This window comes from Protopterus annectens, chromosome 9.part0 (genome assembly GCF_019279795.1).
Source record: "Protopterus annectens isolate FY-2018-M chromosome 9.part0, PAN1.0, whole genome shotgun sequence".
In the NCBI taxonomy this organism is placed as follows: Eukaryota; Metazoa; Chordata; order Ceratodontiformes; family Protopteridae; genus Protopterus; species Protopterus annectens.
Window position 1 is genome coordinate 1,558,164,130 of NC_056743.1, and position 23,757 is coordinate 1,558,187,886.

Genomic DNA, 23,757 nt, shown 5'->3' on the forward strand with positions numbered 1-23,757 from the left:
TTTTTAAAGCTAGAGGAGGACTGCAATAGGTGCAGAGGCCATCACCTGATCATGACCATCACTTATAATACACAAGCTGCTGCTGAGCAGGTGTACACCTCCACATCCACCACAGAGTGTATGGGAGGGACAGACAGAGGCAAAGTACATCAGAGAAGGGCTTGGAGACTAAACCCTAAGCATCGTCTGGCACATACCTACCAGTACAGGGGTCAAACCCCTGACTGACTAGTCATTACTATTACAAGTGCATGGAGTTACTCCATGTGCCACAAAGCTGACATGTTGGTGTGCTGTAAGAAAATATATGTGTGTTGGTGAGCGACATCTGCAAAAGACATATAGTAAACATACATTAGGTGTAGCACACATGGCTGTCCACATGAACGGATGTCATTGTCAACACAACCACACTCTCTAATGGACTCACATTGACGCTCTTTGCCAGGCCCACAAATACACTCCCAAACTACTTAGTTTGCCACCCTGCAGTATTGCACAGGTACTACATGCACTACAGGGGATATCTGGAGGTTCTATGGACTAGGGCATGTAAACATGTTTGACATCTGTTGGTATGCCAATGGGAGTTATACTGAGAGTGACTGTGGTTGGGATCATCATACCCCACATGCAGACACAAGGTGACGGTACTGACATGCGTGTGTGCATTGCTTCATGGGTGTCTAGTGGTTGGCTGTGCAAGGCTGGGTGAGGGGTAATGCTTGGCATCACGCCACCAGACAATGGTGTGCAGTATGGTACAGGGGTGTAGTGTCTGCAATGTCCCACACAGATGAGTACTGTATGAACTGCCCTGACATCCTGGTTACCATTGTGTATGGCCACAGCTTTGCAATGCATGCCATGCCTGTGTTTGATTGTCCTTGTCATGGACATTGCCTGAGATGTGCATGTCCCACAATAATGTACAGTGACATGTACAGATGTACTTGGTTTGGCTGGCACATGTTGTGTACACAGACTTGTTATCCTCTGATATGCCAATACTGGCCTGGTGTGGCAGAACCTGCTTATAGTCAACAGGTTGACCCTGCACCTGCATTGATAGCATGATACAGGTATTCTCTGGTGTCAATGGCATTGGTCCATACAGGGCACATGTGCAAGGCATTGTATGGCCTCTGTGGATCACATTTGTTGCAGGCATCCAGTGGGGAACATACTGAAGGCACATTGTCTGCAATTATGTGCCTATTGTACTGCTGTACAGGGTGCCATGCCCTCTGCAGCCCACTGCAATCACACCATGCCTACTATCTGTCATCAATGTGTAGTGTACTAGCAACATAGCGGGATATTCTAGGCAAGTGTAGTTGTGTAAGACACATGGGTTCAGGACTTATTCCAGGTAATAGGAGGGTTGCATACTTTGTTCACCAGGCCTTTTGCCAGATGTAGGGGTATGACTTGCCAACACAGTCCCATGGACATTGTGACATAAGACAGACACCATATAGGAAAACGACAAAATCCACTCCCCAACATGTCCAGTGGTTAGACACTAACAGCCACCTCCACACAGGCTCTGACAGTCAAACACACACACACACTTGGTCTCTCTTGGAATAGAACCCCTACCTAACTAGTTTATCACACTACAGCAATACGCAGTTACAGCACGCAATACAGAGAATACTGGGTTACAGTAGTCCTAGATGGGTAGAAAACTGGCTCACTGATGGAATCCACCTAATCAAAATATGGGAAGCCAACTCAAGCAGAAGAACCGTAATCAGTGGCATACCACAGGGATCAGTCTTGGGGCCTCTGTTATTTGGGATATACTTCTCTGAGGTGCAGGCCAAAACCAGTGTGCTATGGCTGACCAAGTTTGCAGATGACTTCAAGCTGAGTGTGGTCATCAATTCCCCATGTGGGTCTCAGCCAAACAAATGACTGGTTCCCGAAACATGGCCTCAAGTGGAATGACAAAAGTTGCATCATCATCCCCTTTGGGGAGAGTGATGACCCCACCGGGGCAGCCAAGTGCTCTGGATTATGCAGAATGCTCCGCATTCAACGATAAGTGAAGCCACTGTTCCGCTGTTCCACACTGAATAGCTTCGGCTCCACAACACGGGTTTTCATTGGTTTATATACCTCAATTACTGCCAGTCAGCATCAAGGTATACAAATCAAATAGGTATGCTACTGTTCTGCACTGAACAACATTGGTTGTGCTACACAGTGATTGGCTCATATTCTGCAATTACAATCAATCACCACCGCAGTATATGAACCAATCAAATAACTGTTCGTGAGATCTACCCTTTCAGAGCAAGTGGTACAAAACAGGATACACTTTCACGTCTACTTCACAAATTTTGCAAAGACACCACAATACGGTCACTCATTCCTAATCGTGTTGTCTTTCATGGTGAAATCTCACTAAGCCGCTTGATTTTTCTGTTATTGGGTACAGCTGTGCACTTTAGTCGTCACTCACAAAACATGCTCATGAAATGCTTAGCTTGGTATAGTAGTCTGTAGCATATTCCAACCCATTTACAGGGTTAGAAATCTGCTCTGCTGCAAGCACCACTACTCTTCAATACTAATATACATACAGATAGAAGGGTACCTGGAAACAATAATGAAAAAAGAAATGTCTACATACAATCAAGTAGCTTTAGCTGAAAGGATGTTATGCAAGTATTTTATTTTTTGTGGAGCTAAAAGCAAGGCCCAACTTCTAGCTGACTTTCTACCTCCTCCTAGCTCAGCCACTGTGGCTAAATGTCTGATATATTTTTTTTATTTTTTAATCATAAACCCTACTGGAATATACTGTCAATGCCTGCGGGCAAAGTAAAACTACAGACCTCTCAGACACCCCCAAACACACACACACACACACACACACACACACACACACACACATGCATATACACACACACATGCATACACACACACATGCATACACACACATGCATACACACACGCATGCATACACATGCATACACACACACGCATACACACACATGCATACACACACGCATGCATACACACACGCATGAATACACATGCATACACACGCATGCACGCGCACACGCACGCACACACATGCATGCACATATGCATGCACACACATGCATGCACATATGCATGCACCCATGCATGCACACACGCGCATGCACACACATGCATGTGCACACGCCAGATGCGATGCACACACGCATGTACACACATTACAGTGTGCACACGCTGGATGCACGCCAAGATGCACGCGCATGCACACACACGCGCATGCACACACACATGTGCACACGCGCATGCACACACGCGTGCACACACGCATGCACGCATGCACACACGCATGCACACACGCGCATGCACACACACGCATGCATGTGCACACGCGCATGCACACACACGCATGCATGCATGCATACACACATGCATACGCACACACACATGCACACACGCATGTACACGCATGCACACACGCATGCACGTGCACACACATGCACACGCATGCATGCATGCACACATGCATGCAAGCATGCACGCACGCACACACACACACGCACGCACACATGCACGCATGCACACATGCATGCACACGCACACATGCATGCACACGCACACATGCATTCACACGCACGCATGCACACACACGCATGCATGCACACACCCGCATGCACACACCCGCATGCACACACACACATGCATGCACACACGCATACACACATGCATACGCACACACATGCATACACACACACACACACATACATACATACACACACACTTAAAAAGGTAATACATGGATGGTCATAGCAAAACAAAAAATATAGTTACCTGCTGTAACAATCTCCAAACACAAAAACAAAACTGGATCCCCACTTTGATGAATCTTTTCCACATCCACTAAACAAACAGCAAAATAAGTACGAGATCTAAAGAACTAAATTTTGTTTGCAACACAAAGAGTACACATTGGACAAACAGCTATAGATCTCTCAGAATTCCCATTTTCTGGAATAGGCTAGAAGCTTTTATTTGATCCATTAGACTGGTTAAGCTGTTATTACAGTTCATCACAGTCACATAGCAGCTACTACATCGTCAGTGTAGATACTTTGTACATCAGACCGAAAATATTGGATACTTTGAAGCCATCATAAGACTGGATACTTTGGAGCCATCATTTTGCTTTGGTATAACTGCATTCACAGCGTGAATATCTTGTAAGTGCATTCAATTTAAGTACTGGAAATTTATGCAAGTTTTTTTGCTATACATGTTGCACTTTTAAAGTTTTATATCACCTAACCACACTACCTATTCCCCAAGAGAAGTTTACTTCATTGGCCATTGTTGTACAGCATTTCATTTTGAATACTGTTTTGCCTGGAGTCCTGGTGGACTTTAGGATTTCCCTATTAGTTAAGGTATCTGCTCAGACAGAGCCTCCTACTAGCACTATTACTACTTCTATACTATAATGGCGGGCAAACTCAATCTGAAGAGGCTATGAGAGGGGCATTGTGGGTAGGTCTTAGCTGAGAGTTTTTGGCTGGCGCGAGCTTGGTAACGCCTGTGTCGGTTCAGAGGATGGAACCGTAACAGTAATGAATGAATAAAGATCTACAACACAGGTGGAACGTTAAGACATAACTTCTTTGTTTGTGATCGTACTGTGCCATTCTGGAAAAAAAAAACTGTTAGTCTAAAGGGAGTTTATTAACAAATGTAAGGCCAATTTGCTGCCCACAGTGTTGCACTGTTCCAGTTGAAATGCAAGACGTTACATGACAGGATTCCTACTCCTCTTTTCTTGATATACTGGAAAATATTGGGGTTCAACCAAACATCTTAATAATGGGTGATTTCAACTAGCCCACCATTAACTGGGAAAACAACTCATGTACCAACTCCTTCGCTCAACGCTTTCTGGAATTCATAAATTCCAATGCCCTGGATGAATTTATTCACACCCCCCACCAGGGGCAACAATATCCTAGACCTAGTCATTACCAACATGAGTGACCGGTGTTCCACACCTGAAGTCAACTCCTCGTTGGTCAGATTCGACCATAAGCTAATCACCCTAGATATCCACATCCCACCCCTAGCCCCCATTAAGGAAACCATGGTAAAAAATTTCTCCAAAGCCAACTTCATGCTTCTTAAGACAGAAGTGGCAAACTTCATGACACCCATGCAGATGGACAATACAGTTACGACTGCTGAATCCTACACATATGCACTCTATAAGCACTTACACGAGTGCATGGATCTTGCTATCCTAAACAGACCCAAGATGCTATCCTCCAAAAAAAAGGAAGCCAATCTGGTGATCCCCTGCCATAAACAAACTCTACAACAGAAGGAAGAAACTGTTGCAAGAGAGACTAAAATCCCTTAAGTGGAGGAGTTCCCTGGTCATCCTCAGTAATAAGCTGAGATCCCTTATAAGATCCTCTAAAGCTAGCTACAAAAACAAAATTGCCACTGATTCCAGGGACAACCACAAAGCATTCTTTAGCTATGTCAAGAATCTCAATGGCAACACCCAGATCTGCTCTCAGTTACAGCACAATGGCATGAAAATTACAGAACCAACTGATATTGCAAACATCCTGGCAGTTCAGTGCTAACTTTACCTCCCTTTCACGCCCTAATGGGCCCATATCTATACAGGAAGAATGCAGAGTCCCTGTAATCACAACTACGTAGGTAAAAGCTGCACTCTCTAAAGCCAAAAACACAGCATCCATGGGAATGGACAACATCCCAGGCTGCATTTTACATGAAATTCAGAATGAACTGGCTCCCCACCTAAGCACCATGCTCATAGTCTCACATCAGGCTTTGTGCCCACTGAATGGTGCATAGCAACAGTTATCCCACTCCACAAAAGGGGAGGCACCACTGATCCCAGGAATTATCACCCTATTAGCCTGACGAGCCTGTCTGTAAGGCCATGGAACGTATCATCATGGAAATCATAAACAAAGACATTGGTAACCTCCAAATTCTGGACCCCTCCCAGTTCAGTCACCAAAGCCGTAGACTAGGGTAAGGTGGTTCACACAGCCTATCTTGACCTTGCCAAGGCTTTTGACACCATCCCCCATTCTGGAATTATAGCTAAACTCACTAAACTAGGTATAAATCCCCTATGTCACAAGATGGGTTGCCAACTATCTCACTGACAGAATCCACACTGTAAAAGTTGCAGACTCTAAATCTGACTTCAAACCAGTAAGTGGAGTACCACAGGGTTCAGTCCAGGGACCTCTTCTGTTTGGTATCTACTTCTCTGAAGTACAGGCTAACACAGAAGGCCTTTGGCTAATGAAGTTGCAGATGACTGCAAACTAGGAGCCATAGTTGAGTCCCCAAATGATGTGGACATCCTACAGAAGGGCCTCATTGAGACAGATGCCTGGTGTCAGAGCCATGGCCTCAAGCTCAGTGCCAAAAAGTGCTGTGTCATCTCCTTTGGTAAAAATCTGTACCCATGAACTACCACATAGGCAGCAGTCTACTTAATGCCGAATGTGTGATGAGACCTTGGGACCCAGGTGGACGGTAGTCTCCTTTGTTAATCACATCACCACAGTAGTCATGAAATCCTTCTATGTGGCACACATCACAAAAGGGTTCCCATCCAGGAAAAAAAAAAAAGAGGTCATTGTTCCCCTCTACTTGACACTCATTAGACCCATTATAGAGTACAATGCCCTTTTGGAATGTACCTCAAGACATCTGCAGCAGCTGGAAAGGCCACAGAAGTACCTCACAAAGAGGATTACTGTTCTCAAACAGATGCCCTACACTGACCATCTAAAAAAAACTCCAGCTTTACTCCGTAGCACATTGCCTACTCCGAGGTGCTCTCTGCCCAACATATAAAGCTATGTCAAACCCAGAGCTGTTGACATGCTACACCTAAAGAAATCCCAATCCCTCAGAGCTACATGCTCTAGGGACGTAAACCTTGTCACCACAATAACAACACATGCTGTAGGGATAGATTCCTGTCCCAGAGACTTCCCATACTCTGGAACAAGCTACCCATCTATGTCAAGCAAAGTTCCTCATTAACACTCCAAGAAAAATCTTGAGGAGTGGATGGGAAATAGGAAATCCACCCCGGGATCACTTCTGTGGCTCTGCTCAACAGGGGCACAGGAAAAAAACTTTCTTGGGTGGCGTAAGCCAGGGAATCTTGTTGGCTAGGCTTACTTAGGCCCTTGGGCCGATAGCCTAGTACCTACCTATAAATACTAAACTGAATTGAGTTTGTAATTCTCACATGCAGACATAATAATGCAACTGTTGAATACAAAGAAAGCAACAGTTGTTTCACAAAAAAAAAGTCTCTTTTATGTAGTGTTGTATAGTAACCGCTTTTGCACCCCCGTGTTTTATTATAATTTTGTACAGCAATTGCTTTTGCAGGAGGCAAGCCCCCTTACTAAAAAAAAGTGTGCGTGTGTGTGTGTGTGTGGGGGGGGGGGGGGGGGGTAACTGTCTCGGATGTTAATTAGCGTGCATACCACGTTGCAGAAGAAGGCTCAAAAGTGTGGTTTTCCACCAAGGACTTCAGTTGGTTTTGTCCTCTGCTAATGTGTTGCATTCAAGTCCTACTGAGAAGCTTGCGGGAATTTTGTATGTGCAATACGTTGCATAATGTGTAACCAGTATCTGGCTGATGCACAGATACAGTCCTAGATATACATAAGACTGAATGTTTAAATGTACTATTTTTAACGTAGTGCATTCACTACGTTGTTAACACCAACAACTTTTCTACTACCTTGTTTGTGTGTATGTTCAAAAAATTACATACACGCAGTACAGACGCATTGTTGGGGTGAGGAAACACTCTATGTGTATATTTACAAATCTATTATAGTATACTATACTTTGCATTAATGTAAGCTAAGGCGTAGTTTCCAGCATTGAGAATGAACTACAAAGTTTTGAATATTCATTTCGATGAATAAGGTATTATGTTTATTCAGACGTGCAATAACAATAAACGTCATGCGCAGGGTTGTCGGGCGGGGTTTGGGGCGGGCAGTCGTTGCTACTGCTCATCTGGGTACGGGTGCGGGACTGTTCTAATACAAAACCTATTACAGTTTGCTTCATTTGGTTTAATAAACAAAGGATGACAGATATTTTCTTATGTTAAGAGTAATTTGCTAGTAACGATGTTAGGATTGACAAGCCTAATGTTTCCTGGGCTATACATTAACGTATTTGCTTTCATATTGTGGTTACTGACTGAGCTTTACAGACGAACAGCAAAGCAAATGATTGTACAGTAGCTTACTGCCCCGAAACAACGTAACATTAGTATTACCCACAAGAAGTGGATGCCTGGTACTGTACAAAATTTGAATCATCGTTCTCGGCCTTTTGACTCGGGAATCTGGTGGTACATAGCCAAAACAAGAGACAAAGCGTCCCAATTGGTTTCATTGCATTTACTTATGACGTTTTAGCTATAGGGCTGTTTTATTTAACTTCAGTTTTGCTACACAATCGCAGAGTTTTCAAAGAAAGAGCAAAATATTTGAGAACTACGAAGAGAGTCATTTCTTAATCGGAATGTTTTTTTGTAGAATATTTAAGATGGGCACGTCACAGTTCTTGGTATTGTTTACATACACTAGTAAAAAAAGGTGCGGAAGTGGTGTACCATACTCTTTAGCATTCAAATGGTACTGTGGTCAAAACTCCCAAGCTACTTTTAACAAAACGCTCGACTGCAAAAGGTGGACTTCTCTGTTTGACGGGGGAAATAAAATTGTTGATTGGCGCTTTAAATCACCAATTCGAATCTAAGGGGTTGCACTAAACCTGTACAGTAGTAAATCTGTTTCTGGTGCGAAAGGATGCCATGCTTGACAGTAGTCTTCGCCAATAAGCACTGCCCAACTTTTACTACTAACACTGTCATTGGCATGCTCACGGTCAAATCAGAGCACAGGAACGAAAGGCTACCACCAATCGAAACACATTTCCAGTATTGGGCCGATCAATTGTTTCCCAACAGGAGGAGAAGGCCGAAGATCGATCCACCCGTGGTGGATAAGCAAAGGAAGAAAATGGCGGCCGTGGCTGCGGAGGCGGCAGCTACTGCAGCATCTCCAGGGGATGGAGGTGAGGCCGAGCCGGAATTGGGACCCACCCCCGGGAGAGAAGCCGGAGCAGATCCTACCCCAGTGACCATGGCAGATGTTGCGGAACCACAGCTGCCAGAGTCTGATTTCACGCCTGTTCTGGAAGTAGAGCCACTGCCACAATCCACTGCAACGGCGGCTGACCGGGGCCCAGACGATGACAGCCGTAGTACGGAGACTGAAACTGAGGCATCAGTTAAAAAGGTGGGCACTTGCATTGGTTTGGAGGCCTTATTACCAGAGCCCAGAATTGAGAGTACTCCGGTAGTTGCAGAGCAGGTGATGGAGGTTGAGGAGAAAGTGGAGGAGGTGACGATGGTGATGGACTCTCCTGCAACCGATGCTCCTAGTCCGTTGCCGCTGGGGGCGGAGAAGGCGACCGGGGAACCAACTGACAGCTCAGTGATGGAAGTAGTTGTAACAGAACAAGAATCAGTGATGGAAACAGAACAAGAATCAGCGGCGGTTAAGCAAAAAACCGATGTGGTAGCTGATAAAGAAATTGCGTTGGTCACTGAACAAGAAACAGCCGTGGTAACGGATAGAGAAACTGTGTTAATCACTGAACAAGAAACGGCAGTGGTAACGGGGAAAGAAGCAGTGATAACGGAGAAAGAAGCTGTGTTGGTCACTGCACAAGAAGCAGGAACAGTAACGGAGAAAGGTGTGTTGCTCACTGCACGGGAAACAGTAACGGAGTCAGAAGCTTCTGTGTTGGTCACTGTGGCACAAGAAACAGAAGCAATAACGGAGACAGAAGCTTCTGTGTTGGCCACTGTGGCACAAGAAACAGAGACAGAAGCTTCTGTGTTGGTCACTGTGGCACAAGAAACAGAGACAGAAGCTTCTGTGTTGGTCACTGTGGCACAAGAAACAGAAGCAATAACGGAGACAGAAGCTTCTGTGTTGGTCACTGTGGCACAAGAAACAGAAGCAGCAACTGCGACAGAAGCTGTGTTGGTCACTGTGGCACAAGAAACAGAAGCAGCAACTGCGGCACAAGAAACAGAAGCAGCAACTGCGACAGAAGCTGTTTTGGTCACCGTGGACCAAGAAACAGAAGCAGTAACTGCGACAGAGGCTGTGTTGGTCACCGAACAAACAGCAGTAATAACGGAGACTGACCAACACAGCTTCTCAGAACAAGCAGTAATAGTAACGGAGAAAGAAGCTGTATTGGTCACTGAACAAGAAGCACCAGTAGTAACGGAGAAAGAAGCTGTGTTGGTCACTGAACAAGAAACAGCAATAGTAACGGAGAAAGAAGCTGTGTTGGTAACTGAACATGAACAAGAAGCAGTAGTAATAAAGGAGAATGAAGCTATGTTGGTCACTGAACAAGAAGCAGCAATAGTAACGGAGATCGAAGCTATGTTGGTCACTGAACAGGAAGCAGCATTAGTAAAGGAGAATGAAGCTATGTTGGTCACTGAACAAGAAGCAGCAGCATTAGTAAAGGAGAATGAAGCTGTGTTGGTCACCGAACAAGCAGCAGTAGTAACGGAGAAAGAAGCTGTGTTGGTCACCGAACAAGCAGCAGTAGTAACGGAGAAAGAAGCTGTGTTGGTCGCCGAACAAGCAGCAGTAGTAACGGAGAAAGAAGCTGTGTTGGTCGCCGAACAAGCAGCAGTAGTAACGGAGAAAGAAGCTGTGTTGGTCGCCGAACAAGCAGCAGTAGTAACGGAGATCGAAGCTATGTTGGTCACCGAACAAGCAGCAGTAGTAACGGAGAAAGAAGCTATGTTGGTCACCGAACAAGCAGCAGTAGTAACGGAGAAAGAAGCTATGTTGGTCACCGAACAAGCAGCAGTAGTAACGGAGAAAGAAGCTATGTTGGTCACCGAACAAGCAGCAGTAGTAACGGAGAAAGAAGCTGTGTTGGTCACTGAACAAGCAGCAGTAGTAACGGAGAAAGAAGCTGTGTTGGTCACTGAACAAGAAACAGCAGTAACTAAGAACGAAGCTATGTGGGTCACTGAACAAGAAGCAACAGTGGTAATGGAAACGGAGGAAGAAGCCGTGCTGGTCACTGAACGAGAAACAGTGGTAACGGATAAAGAAGGCGTCTTGGTCACTGAACGAGCAGCAGCAGTGGTAGCTGAACAAAAAACAGGAGTGGTAACTGAGCAAGAACCAGTTGTAACCGAGAAAGATGTTGTGGTTACTGAAACGGTAGTGCTTGACCAGCAAGAATTTGTGCTGGCTCCTACACTAGAAAAGGTACTGGTAGAGGACCAAAAAGATGTGTTGGCTACCGAACAAGAAACGGTAGTGGTAACAGAGAAGGAAGCCGTTGAGCAAGAAGTTGTGGGGATTACCGAACAAGACATAACAGTTGTCAAGGAACAAGAAACAGTATTGACTGACCAAGTCACGGAAATAAATTTAACGGAAACTACCATGGTAGAACCAGGGCAAAGTCTCGAGACTTTTGTGTCGGAGTTTAGGGGGGATGTGCTACTGGAGCCAGGCGTTACAGCAGACTCTTTCCCCGTGACTGAGGAACCCATGGAAACAGCGTCTGCTGTAGAGGAGTGTTCATCCTTCAGTCCTTGGGCTCCTAGCGAGGCTGTAACAGACGGTCCTGCTCAGAAAGATCACACAGGCAAGGACGATTCCACGAAGGCAGAGGAATCACCTTGCTTCTCGCTGATGCCTGGGACACAGGTTCTTGTAACTTTGGATCATATTATCCAAGATGCGGTAGTGGTTTCTTTCCGTGTGGGAGAGCGAATTTTCTCGGGGGTCTTGATGGACGTATCCAGAAGGTAACGTAACTTGATTTCCCAAAAAGTACATTGCATTTCTAGTTGCTTAAATATTTAAAGTTCTATAGTCTGTCGCATGGGAAGTTTTTGCTGGTGAAGGTTTGCATGTCGTAGTACTTTCTGCTTGCAGGCGAATACTTCTTTGCCTTATTCCTGTAGGATGGATGGTGCATTTCCGCAGACGCCGTGTGCAAGTGTATATACCGTCCTGTGCGTACACGTGATGCAGACTAGGAAACGGACGGCTTTCAGTTTCCTATTGTGGTAGGTCGGGAATTGTTTGCTACTCACAGCGAAAGGATGCTTTGTAATGTACATTGTGTGATCACGTGATAAACGCTAGATTTGCACAAATATGAATGTTAATTTGTCTGAGTATTGCTTTGTACGCTGCAGATCACTGGTTAGGCGCCCGTCACCCCCAGCAGGTGTTTGTGCGTTTAACATTTACTGTATTAAGAGAAGATCGTGGCTGCACATTGACATCGGGGATGATTCTCTCAAAACACAGTAGAGATGTTTGTTATTGTTCAAATTGCAGCCTTTTGCTTTTTGCACCCTACTACATAAAATGATGTGCTTCAAATCAGTTTTTGTAATAAACTTAAGATAACGAAAAGAAAGACAGTTAACTTAGATTTAGGGTTGCCACCTTCTTAGGTGTTCTAGGTGAGAGTTGTGGGTGTGGCCAGACACGTGACATTAGTTGATACGGCCAAGATTACACTAAAACAATATAGGCAAAGTAGATCCGATTTGCAGAAGGCTATTTTATTTAAGAAAATGATTCAGTTAAGCTTAGGGTGGAGGCAAAAGCCAGGGTTCTGAAGTCTCTGTGGAGGATCTTAGAACTGTTTTCCCAATCTTTTGATCCACGTTTATGATGTATTTCTTGGTTTGACAGTGGTATTTACGAAACGCATTATTTGATTGTTGCTCTTTACTAATCTTAGTTATTTTCTTTATCCAGCTTCTTTGGCGTAGAGAGAAAACCCTGATTATGACCGAGGTGTATCAAGTTTGATTAGCAGTTTAGGTATCTGCTAGAGCTTGCTGGGGAAGGAGATGAGTGAAGGGGGTAAGCCAGTCACCTCCCTTTCAGGGAGGGGGGCACATAAAGTGAACTGATTTTCCCATTGGAGACGGGAGAAATGTACAGTAGGAGGTAAGGTTGTTTGTGGCTTTGCATCATCTGTTTAAATGTACGCTGGTCTTGCCTTAGACGTATTGCACGTCCATCCAGAAAAATGCAGAGTGTGCATGGGCAGGAAGTTTGGGGACATGAAGACAAAGTCCTGGTTCACAGGTGGAAGATGGCAGCATTCCTGGCTCACTAACTTTTCATTCTTAGGGGATTGAGGAGGCCCCAGTGCTGTTTCCTGAGATGAAACAAAGGGGGCAGCTTGAGCAGCTAGAGGGAGAGGCTTAACTGTCATTGGGAGAACAAAGGTTAAACATTTTGTGTGCTTTCTTTTAAGAAAATAAGCACTTTGGCATTTAGTGTTTACTCTTGCTTGTTGGTATGAAAGTTTTTTGCATTCAGTATTTTGATTTTAAAATGATGAATGTTTACATGGTGCTGGTTAGCTTTGATTGTTTAATATAATCAGCACCTTTTCATTCTTGCCAATTTGTCTTACGTTTGGCTACTGTTTTCTATCAGGATTAATCAAAACACAAGCAGTGTAGTAATTAACTTTGGCAAAAGAAGAAATTGTGTGATGCAACTTCTGTTAAAGTAAGTGTGTTCAAAAGGAAGACTTTCAATTCTTTATTTAAGTGTTTAATTTTCTATAAATTAAGTTATCACCAGCAGCTTCAGAGTCTTTGTGCATCTCCCACAAATTACTGCTTGTATATAGTGTCCTCTCCATTTGACAACAACTGATTATCAGATATCTGTGCATGCAGCCTCTGGCCAAGGAGCATGCAGATAACCTTTTCACTGAGAATCTGATTTGCTTGATTTTTTTTTTTGAATGGGAGTTGAAGGCTGCTTGTCTGATGGTAAATACTACAGTAAGGCTGTCTAGTCATATGACTACTGTAAGGGACCAGTGGAGAAAAAAGCTGCAGTGCAACTCCGTGTAATTGGATGGGGTTGCACTTTACAGGAAATGGCAAGAGTACCTCTGGTGTAGCTGGCAACTTGATTATTCCTCCATCTAGTAGTTTCTGTTACGTAGTATTCTGCTTTCACTAAATTAATTAGTAGGGGCACAACATTTTCAAAAAATTGATGGACAGTTACTTAGCCCTTTTGTCATGGCAGAATCAAAGTGGATTTGTATATTTTGTTTTATTGGATGGTTGTGCATAGCCTCATTTTGCACAAATTCTTAAATGTTGTGGGGCTTATGATTGTCATCTGTTTATTATGCATTTGGACTTGCTCAGGGCTGAAAAAGGTCTCGACCAGTTCACCTTCATGTTAAAATGTTGTAATTCAGTGTAAAGTGGAAGCTAAACTAATCCGAGTTGCTAAATATATTAATAATGTCACTGCATTGCTTTCTGAGTTTTGAAGTGTGGTGCCTCCATTGCCATGCTGTAGTTTTTCTCAGTTCACGTCTGTTTTTAGGCTAGATGTTTGAAATTATAGTCTTTGTAAAATACTGTTTTTTCTTGTGTTAGATCACTGAAAAGTGCATTGATCATATAAATTGCAGAAAGAGCGTTCACTGGTGTATGTGTATGAACAGCTCCCCACACTGTTCCACCAGTGATATCAGCGAGATATATAGTGGACTTGTGAGAATCTACCCTTAGAAAGTTTACAAAACCTTTTTATTAAAAAAAAGTGTTTACGTAATATTAGTAACATTGAGTGAAAATACATTGTGGCAGTTAAGTTACAATGTGCTACGATGTTTACTCAGACTGTCAAACTGTGATGTGACACTTATTTCTGCTAGGTCGGGACAGAAAGCATCTCAAGTATTAAAAAATATTGTATTTGCTTTGTATGCAAATCTGGCTGAAGTATTGCTATACAGTGTGATTGTCAATTAGTGTAGCTACTCAGACTGCTCAGTGTACTCCATGAGGGGGATTGATCGTCTTCTGCCTATTTCTTTTATTGTGTCCATAAATTTGCTGTGCAGTTATGCTGCAGTACAGTGACAATGTTTAATAAAATTAAATAGTGTTCTATTAATATCTGTTAAGGTACTGCTTTGACATTACGAGAGTTTTGTTAGTGTTTGCAGGTATTATGACATGTTGCAGCAGAGTTTTACACATTATGTGCTAGAAAAGTTCAAAATAAATCTAACTGCACCTAAATATGTTGTAATTAAGCAGAAGTAAACAAGAACTGTTTCTTTGATTCATTCATTTTCCTCACCAGTTTTATCCTTTTCAGGGATTTTAGACGGTCAGATCTTTTTTCAGTAAAACTATTTGCAGCATTTATTCTGACCTGGCTTTAAATAGTCTAATGCTAAGTCAAGAAAAACATTCTGTAAGATGTTTAGCTGTTGTGCAAGCCAGTAAAGATTATTTGTTACTTGGGCACATGCATCCCAACTTCTTATTATCTGCACCACTCAATTTCTTTCTTCGCCTGATGGTTGAGTATGCATATGTGTGCGTAGATTTGTGTGTTTGTGTGCTTATGGCATATATTTCTGAATTTTGTTTTGTGTCATTCATACATTTTTTCGTGTGCCTTGGCATTGGGTTGTTTGCTTGTGAACTGTGCACAGAAAGGAGGAGAGAGAGGAAACACCAGTCTTAAATGCTATATAAAGAGAGAATAATTGATGAAAGTAAATTTTAATTGCAGTTATTTTTTGGCGTTTAAGTTTCATATTTTATATTACTGGATACTATTTTAGGTGTGCCCCATAAGTTATTTAAATTGTATGTGTGACCTTTAGTGACACCTTGCTGTTGTCAGATGAGGCAGTCACTGGCTGCTTGTGCTTTATCTTTGGGACTAAATGTTTTTCTCAGTACTTTTGTTCTTCATACAGGAGTAATTTTGTATCTCATTTATAGTTGAGTTCAGTAATGGGAGGCGGGAATGTGTTTTACTCAGGATTCAGAAAAAATACACAGCTTGTGTTGAGGGCTTGATGTAAAAAGGCCTTGTCTATATAGTGTGCTATTTTACGATTCAGAGCCATATTAACCGTAATGAGGAGAGACCTGATTGTCTGTTAATTTGTATTTTTTCTGAATTGTTCCTAACTACTGCAAGTGCAGATCAGTAATTTTCCTGTGGCAGTGTTAGCACAGACACACCCCATTCCCTCTAGCACACTTTCAAACACACACACCCCATACCTGTTCTGTGGTGTGACAACATCCCCAGTGTCTCCTTTTGCCTACTGTCATAAATCTTGAATGATTATTGTCACTCTAACACCAGACAGAGTTTCACAGCTCACATCCTTCCATAAATCCACAGTAGTGCAAAACCTGTTACTGTAGTGTATGTGTGTAAAGGTCTTGGCAAGAGGAGATTAACCAGAAAGAGCACTTCTGGATTTGAATGCAGTCAAGTTGATCCAACAGTGAAACTCCTCCTTGAAGAATGATGAGTGGAGTTGGGAAGCTCAGAGGATGGCAGTGTTGCGTCCATTTTGAAATCTCAATGAACTTCTTCATTTGGAGCCAGCTCCAAGGAGTCATTAGAGTAGTGAAGGACATAAACTTCGTGACTTTAAGAAATTTCTTGATGAAGTCACATCTAGAAGAATAAGAGAATGGCAGCATTCCTTTAGGAACATCGTTTTGACATGAGGAAGAAAGGCGGTCATTGACATGTAACCCAGAAACACCAGATCCTGAGAAACAGTTTGGATGTTTTGAGGGTTAAGGCGAATCCAAGACAGTGAAACATTTTTTTTTTGTAACTGTGAGGTCCAGAAGAAGCTTTTTGATCTTGAGAGCCAGAAGGAGCAGGTTTTCATAAGTAAGAGTAAATCTATTTTCTCTGGAGTATGCAGAAAGCAACAGCCAAAGCTAGGCATTTTGGGAAAAGACTTGGTCCAGTAGAAGTCTCAAAGGGCAAAGCATGTAATTGAAAATTATATTTCAAAACAAAGAAACTTAAAAGCTCCTTGTGATCACTATGCATCTTTTATATGCAAGAATACTATGAAAGCTTGAGGCAGAATCATGGAGAAAAAGAGACTGCAGGGGTAAACATTTTTAAATTTGGAACTAAATTGAGAAGGGTCTGGGTCTCCCATTTTTCTCTTTTTTTTCCTGAGGAGTCAGGAAATCAGTTGAATAGAACCCTATCCCCTTCTGATGAGAGGAACTAATTTTGTGGTTTCTTCTAAAGAATTGGATGGATTAAATGCATTTGGCATGATGGAACGGGAAGGATGTCTGATCTTTGAGGAAGATTTGAATTCTAAGAGCCCAGTTGTTTTTGTCATCGATTCCCAGACTAGAATTGATAAGAAAGGTTTATTTGATAGAGGAGTTAGGGTAGACGGAGGTGAGAGAGGAAGGGACTGATAATCACAAGGAGGCTGGTTTGTCAGGAAATGGCATTTTTGACCCCTTAAATTCCTACTTGGGTTTGTCTTTGAGACCTCCTTTTTTTTTTCTTCTATTCTTCCAAAGCTGTTCCTTTTTCATTAAAGATTGATGTACTTCCACGTCACTGTTGCAGTATTCTTTACGTAAGGGCTCTCCTGCCAAAGATAGTCCAATGTCCAGTCAGTGTACCAGATCCTTTAGTTCTTGTAGGCATTGTATGTCGCACACATGCTCCCCTGCAAGGTGTAGGGCATAAAGGTGATGTAGGGATGCACACCCTCAGGACTTCTTTGGCATTTGGACAAGCAGCATTGTTGAACGTCTGTCTGAATGCCCTTCTGTGCTGGTTGCCAAGCTGTGCTTTTGAATAAGTGTTTCTTTGGGGTTTGTTCTTTTCCTTTCTCTTTTTGTTCATAGGCAATCACATTCTCCTCTCAAGGGCCAGAAGGGTTCTGGGCATGTCTCCTCCTTCGTCGACTCAAGACTCCTACCTCACAGAAACCTCCTTTCCAGGATAAGTCTGTTTTATATTTGACATTTCTCTTCCTCCTGCCCTCAGCTAGGTTCCCTTGTCCCTCTCTTTTCTAAATTGGTTTTGGATAACTTCAGATTCTTCGGTTCTCTCCATTATCCATCATGGATACTTCATGGTTTGAAAATCCCTTCCTCCCTTTTCAGGCGTTCCTCAACTTCTCATTTCCCAGAGGTTCTTCATTCTCTTTTGGCTTGGGGCACCATTCAGGCCATGCCTCCTACTCAGGTGAGGAAGGGATTTTTGTTTCTGGTCCCCTGAAAGGAGGGCACTTTGAGACCACTTCTGGATCTTTCCCAGCTGAACATCAAGATCCCCTTCCTTTTGGATGTCCTCTGCAAACTTTATTTCTCCTCCTCTTACCCCAGGCCTTTCTGGTTTCTTTGGATCTCAAAGGTACATACCTTCACATCTCCATCCATCCTGTCTTCAGAAAACTTTTATGTTTCTCCGTCTCTTCCTTGCATTTTTAGATCTGTGCTTTGCCCTTTGACGTTAGTACTGCCCCCAGGGTTATTTACTACTATTACTATTTACTAGTATCTACTAAATGCATCATTCCTGTCCTGTTATTGCTTTTTGTAAGGTTTGAGGAATTTGGATATTTCCTTGTTTGGGGAATCTGCTTATTCAAGCTCCTTCCCCCAACACTTTGCTCCAGGATTTCAGGTTTACTACTTCTCTTTTATAGATTCTTGGGTTTACCATAGACTTCCAGAAATCAGTTTTGACCCCCTTCCCAGGATCATATTTTCCTCTGCTTCAGATGGTTCCCATCCTGGCATCCCTACCTGCTTCTTAGGTTCTCTCTCCAATTGCCTTTTTCCATTCCCTTCCTCTTCTGTCATCTGTTTCTGCCAGAGAACGTCTCAGGGTTCTCTGGTTTATGGCTTCCACTATTCCCATGTTCCCTTTTGTCAAGCTTCATATGAGAAAGTCTCTGTGGTACGTCAGATCAGTGTGGCTCCAATAATGCCACCCTCTGGACTTCCTGGTACTTTTCCTTCCCTGTGTCAACTTCGAGCTTCAGTGGTGGATTCATCAATTTGCTGTCAACCCTGGGCTTTCTCTTCATGCTCAAGTTTCACAGATGCCTCAGACAGGGGGTGGGGTGCCTCCTGTGGTCCCCTCAAGGTTTAGGGTCTCTGGCCTCCTCATCAGAGGTCACACCACATCAGTATAATGAAGATGAGGGCTCTGCTTCTCTTTGTTCAGGATTTTCTTTCCCTCTTTCATCTTGGGCTTTCAAAGTTTTCATTGACAATATCACAATGATGTGGTATGTCAACAAGTGTGTGTGTGGGGGGGGGGGTGTTTCAGAAGTTTTTTTCTTCTTTACAGGAGCACAATATAGTGGCAGACTCTTTGAGGAGGTGCAGCACACAAGCTCACAAATGGATGCTTCACAGAGATGTGCTCCTGGACATTGCCCATTGCTGGGATGTTCTGTGGGTATATATTTTTGTTTCCGTGGTGAACAGACAACTTTCTTTATTCTGTTCCAGATTTTCAAGTCCCCTGGCTTGGAAAGTGGACGCCCAAGATCCAATTGCACTCTTCTAAAATTTTGCTAGTGACTGCCTTTTGGCCCAGACAGCATTGGTTCCTCCTCTTTTTTCTCACTTGTCCAGAGGCAGTCACCACAAGCTGCCTCACTAGGTAGATCTTCTCACTGAAGACAAAGGATCTGTTATCCATCCTCACTTTTCACTATTCAGCTGATGTTGTGGGTGATAGGGTTTTAATACCCTTCAGGCACTTTTTTTCTGAGGATGTGCTTCGGGGTTCTGCAGGAGGCTAGGAAACCTACTACCAGGAAATCATGTATGTTCAAATGTAAGCATTTTCTGTCTGATGTCTGCCTTGCCTATCTGAGTGATACCTCTGGTTTTGTCTTAGTTGTGTGATCTACTGTATGCTGAGTTGGCATATTCTTCAGTTACAGATTATCTGTCAGCAATTTCTGCTCATCTGACCTTGAATCCTCCTTTGGCCTCTAGATTTGAGGTCAAGCAATTTCTTAAAGGCATCTTCATATCAGATCTCCCAGGAAGCCTATTCTACTTTCCTGGGACCTCAGTTTTGTTCTTGAAAAATTGACTAAGGCTCCTTTTGAGCCTGCTTCTTCAATTCCTTTACAGAGTTTTACTTGGAAGACTTTTCTTCTTTTGGCCTTCACTTCAGTCAAAAGTGTCTGAACTTCAGGCTCTCATGGCTATCTCTCTTTTCTCAGTTTTCCATAAAGACAAGGTTGTCTTACTAATCATTCTTTTCTGCTCAGGGTAGTCAGTAAGTTGTCCCTTAATCAGTTTGTTCATCTTCCTTCCTTTTTCTTCTCCGCAGTCTGCTAATGAGAAGGTTCTTCACACTTTGGATTTGCATAGACAGCTCAGATATTATTTGGAGAAAACTAGTTATTTGCAAACCTGAGTAGGTTTTTCTTTCCTTTTATATCAGGACTACGCAATTGACGGTCTCTAAGCAAACCATCTTGTTACTCTCTTCATGGGAAATGTCATCAGTATGAAGATGTCATCAGTAAAGGCACATCCTAGTAGGGCAGTTGCCTCCTCCTGGTGCTTTATTCAACGATCTGGTTACCAATCCCATCCCTGAGGCTGCTAGTTGGTCCTCTTTTAATACTTTCACTAAATATTGCAAGATGGCTGTTATTGTCAGGGCAGACTTTGCCAGGGCTATCCTGTATGAGTTTGTAGAGGGTTCTTCTGGGTCTTCCTCTTCCCAGGCTTCCTCTTAAGCTTTTGTACTCTCCCTTACATAAAAAATACTGCATCAGTGATGTGGAAGGACACACAGTTGTGCAAAATCTTATAACCGTAGATGTCCTTGTTTTCACTGTTGCAGAATTCACTCTCTCCCTCCTACCCCTCTGTTCAACCCTTTGCCATGTACCTTTTAGTCCTGGCCAAGGGGCTCATTTTCTTTTTCTCCTTCTGGATGCGCATGTATCCTTGTCCCTGAGAACATTCTGTTCCTCTTGAGGTTTTTTCATTTCTCAGTGTGTAAGTTTGTATGGCACCTTTATGCCCTATTCCTTGTACAGGGAACATGTGTGAGATGTATGACACCTGTAAGAACTAAAGGCTTTGGTATATGAGTCGGATGTTGGGCTATCCTTGGCAGAAGATCCTTTACATAAAGAATACTGCAACAGTGAAGAGAAGGGCATCTAGTCTTATGGTAAGATTTTACACAAATGTACTTTAGAACTTGTAAACAGCACAGAGAATTTGTTGAAAATCTTGCATAATCTTGCTTCTCTCCTGAAGGTTTTTGAAAATGTCATCAGTAGCCGGACCACCGAAAGAGTGACTATCCAGGGGAGTGTCCACGATTTTAGACTTCACATCCTCAGGAAGGTACTGGAGCCTAAGCCATGAAATCTCCTCATACAGAACCAGTAGCAGCTGCTCTAGTGGAAGCATCAGTGAACACTCTGAGGAAGTACTTCATCTTGGCCATGCTACAGCACATGGTGGGATTATCGAATGTTTTTCCTGTATCTCCTTGGAGAAGTCCTTCAGTATCTCTTATGACACTTGAGTATCATGATAACATTTTGACATTCAGTACTTGGTTAAGGACATGACTTCATAGACTTGGAGATTCAGTACTTGTCATCTAGAGTGAAAGCCAGCTAGAGTGCATTGTAGCTAGTAAGCTTCACTTGTCTCCCAGAAAAGTGTAAGTACTGAGCGGGAAATGTTCTGTCCTGGTAGTATCTTTTTGACCTGGCCAAATTCCAAGGCAAATAAATGAAATATACAGAGTACTAAAAAAATGAAGATGAAAGTGGCTTTGTTAATTGCCAGAAGCCCCAATGATGATAAATAGGTTACTTGGATGCTTCTTTTGGCCTGGAAGATATTGGTAGCCATGCCAGTAGTGAAACAGAGTTTAGAGATCCAGAATGCTTGTCACTAATTCAGTTTGTATATCCTTTCATTTTTACAGACCTGATGAGAGAGTTGTCATCCATTGAAAAAGAATGCTGAAAAGCCAGATACTAAGAAAACAACTTGGGACTCAGATTTGCTCATGCAGTAATTAATAAAAGTGGTACTGAAATATAATAAAGGAATCTGCCGTATGCTGTCACCCTCCCCCATGCATGAATCAAAGTCACAGTAAACTTTATTGTTGATCATATATATATATATATATATATATATATATATATATATATATATATATACAGCAGTGCAACCTGAACGAAATTACGTTGCTTTGGTCCCTGTGTAAGGCATAACAATGAACACACACAATGACAATAAGACTAATGCACATACAGTAATAGTTAAAATATTAACACAATAAGTTATTATAATGCCTTCTGTGTGGAGTCTGCATGTCCTCCATGCGGTCGACTGAATGTTACAAGACATACAGGTAGGTGTGTGTTTGTGTGTCTTCTCTGAAGGTTGGGCACCGGGCTGACAACTTGACACCGTAAAAATTCACTGCCAATCATAAGTGGACCAGTGATCCGCCTGTGGCGACCCCTAACTGGGAAAAGCCGAAAGACTTTAATTGGACATAAAAATGTTGGACAACATTATACTAATAGGTATTGCAATACTATGACTTCACATTGTGATTGCTTAGAATGTTGCACTTCATCAGTTGTAGTGTGATGTATTCTGATGTCATATTGCACTTGCATGGAGTGGTGACTCACTCCTGACTATTGCACATTTAGGAAGTAATAGCATAAGAAATCAGGCTAACTGTACCAGTTATTGAGGCAATTTGCCAGAGTGATTACTGTAGCTGATACTTGATAGCAAGTGGCATGTTGATCTAATTTTTCACTGCCATGCCTAGCATTCAATTTCAGCAGCCTTATGGATAGAGAAAAAAAGCTCCTGTTCAGTCTAGATGTTTTGCAGTGTAAGCTGCAATACTGCCTGCCTGAGGAAAGACAGAAGTACATGCCATGGGCAGGATGAGAGGCATCATTGATTATCTTCCTAGTCCTTTCCGCACACTTGAGTCTTTTTGCAGATCATCCGTGGATGGGAGTGAGGAAGCAGTGACTTTTTCCGCTGTCCTCAATACTCTCAGGAGAGCCTTGCGGTCAGATGCTTTGCAGTTATCGTCATTGATTAGTACTAAGCTAACTGCCCTTGCGAGCCATTTTAAGCCTAGCAATACCAAACTATGATGGTGTTTGAAAGGATGCTCTCTAGTCCTCCCTTAGAAGGCTTTGAGGATGGACTGAGACAGGTTTGCCTTCCTCAGTTTCCATAGGAAGTGCAGACGTTGTTGTGCCTTCTTCACTGTGTGGCTAATATGAGTCGTCCAGGATAGATCGTCTGAGATGTGCACCCCCAGGAACTTGGTGTTTTTGACTCTTTCCACTGCCACCCTCTTAATTTCCAGAGGTTGATGCATCTCCCGAGTCCTCCTGAAGTCCACTATTAATTCTTTGGTCTTGCTTACATTTAAGGTCAGATTGTTCAGAGGTTCCACTTCATCCCTGTAGGCTGTTTCTTCACCATTTCTGACAAGACCTACGACAGTGGTATCATCTGCGAACTTGATGATTTTGTTGGATTCATGCTTGGCCATGCAGGTGTGTTTCAACAAGGTGAACAGCAGAGGACTCAGGATGCAGCCCTGAGGGGCACCCATGCTCAGTGTAGTATTTCCCAGACATATTTTTTGGGGTCTGTTGATGAGAAAGTCCAGTATCCAGTTACATAGTGGGGTGTTGATGCCCAGCTGGATTAGCTTTGATGACAGATTCTAGGGGATGAAAGTGTTAAAG

The 23,757-nt window shown here is 43.0% G+C and overlaps 1 protein-coding gene across 2 annotated transcripts in view; it reads left to right on the top strand.

Annotated features, from left to right (window-relative positions):
- Positions 1-9,090: 9,090 nt before the first annotated feature.
- PWWP2A (PWWP domain containing 2A) overlaps positions 9,091-23,757 on the top strand; it is a 486,388-nt gene continuing 471,721 nt past the window's right edge. The window contains exons 1-2 of one of the 2 annotated variants that reach the window (XM_044084503.1): positions 9,091-11,935; positions 12,095-12,199. In XM_044084503.1, the coding sequence (XP_043940438.1) occupies positions 9,093-11,935; positions 12,095-12,199 (2,948 nt within the window). In that variant the 5' untranslated portion in view covers positions 9,091-9,092. The remainder of the gene's footprint in view (positions 11,936-12,094; positions 12,200-23,757) is intronic. The other variant, XM_044084502.1, reaches the window with a different exon arrangement.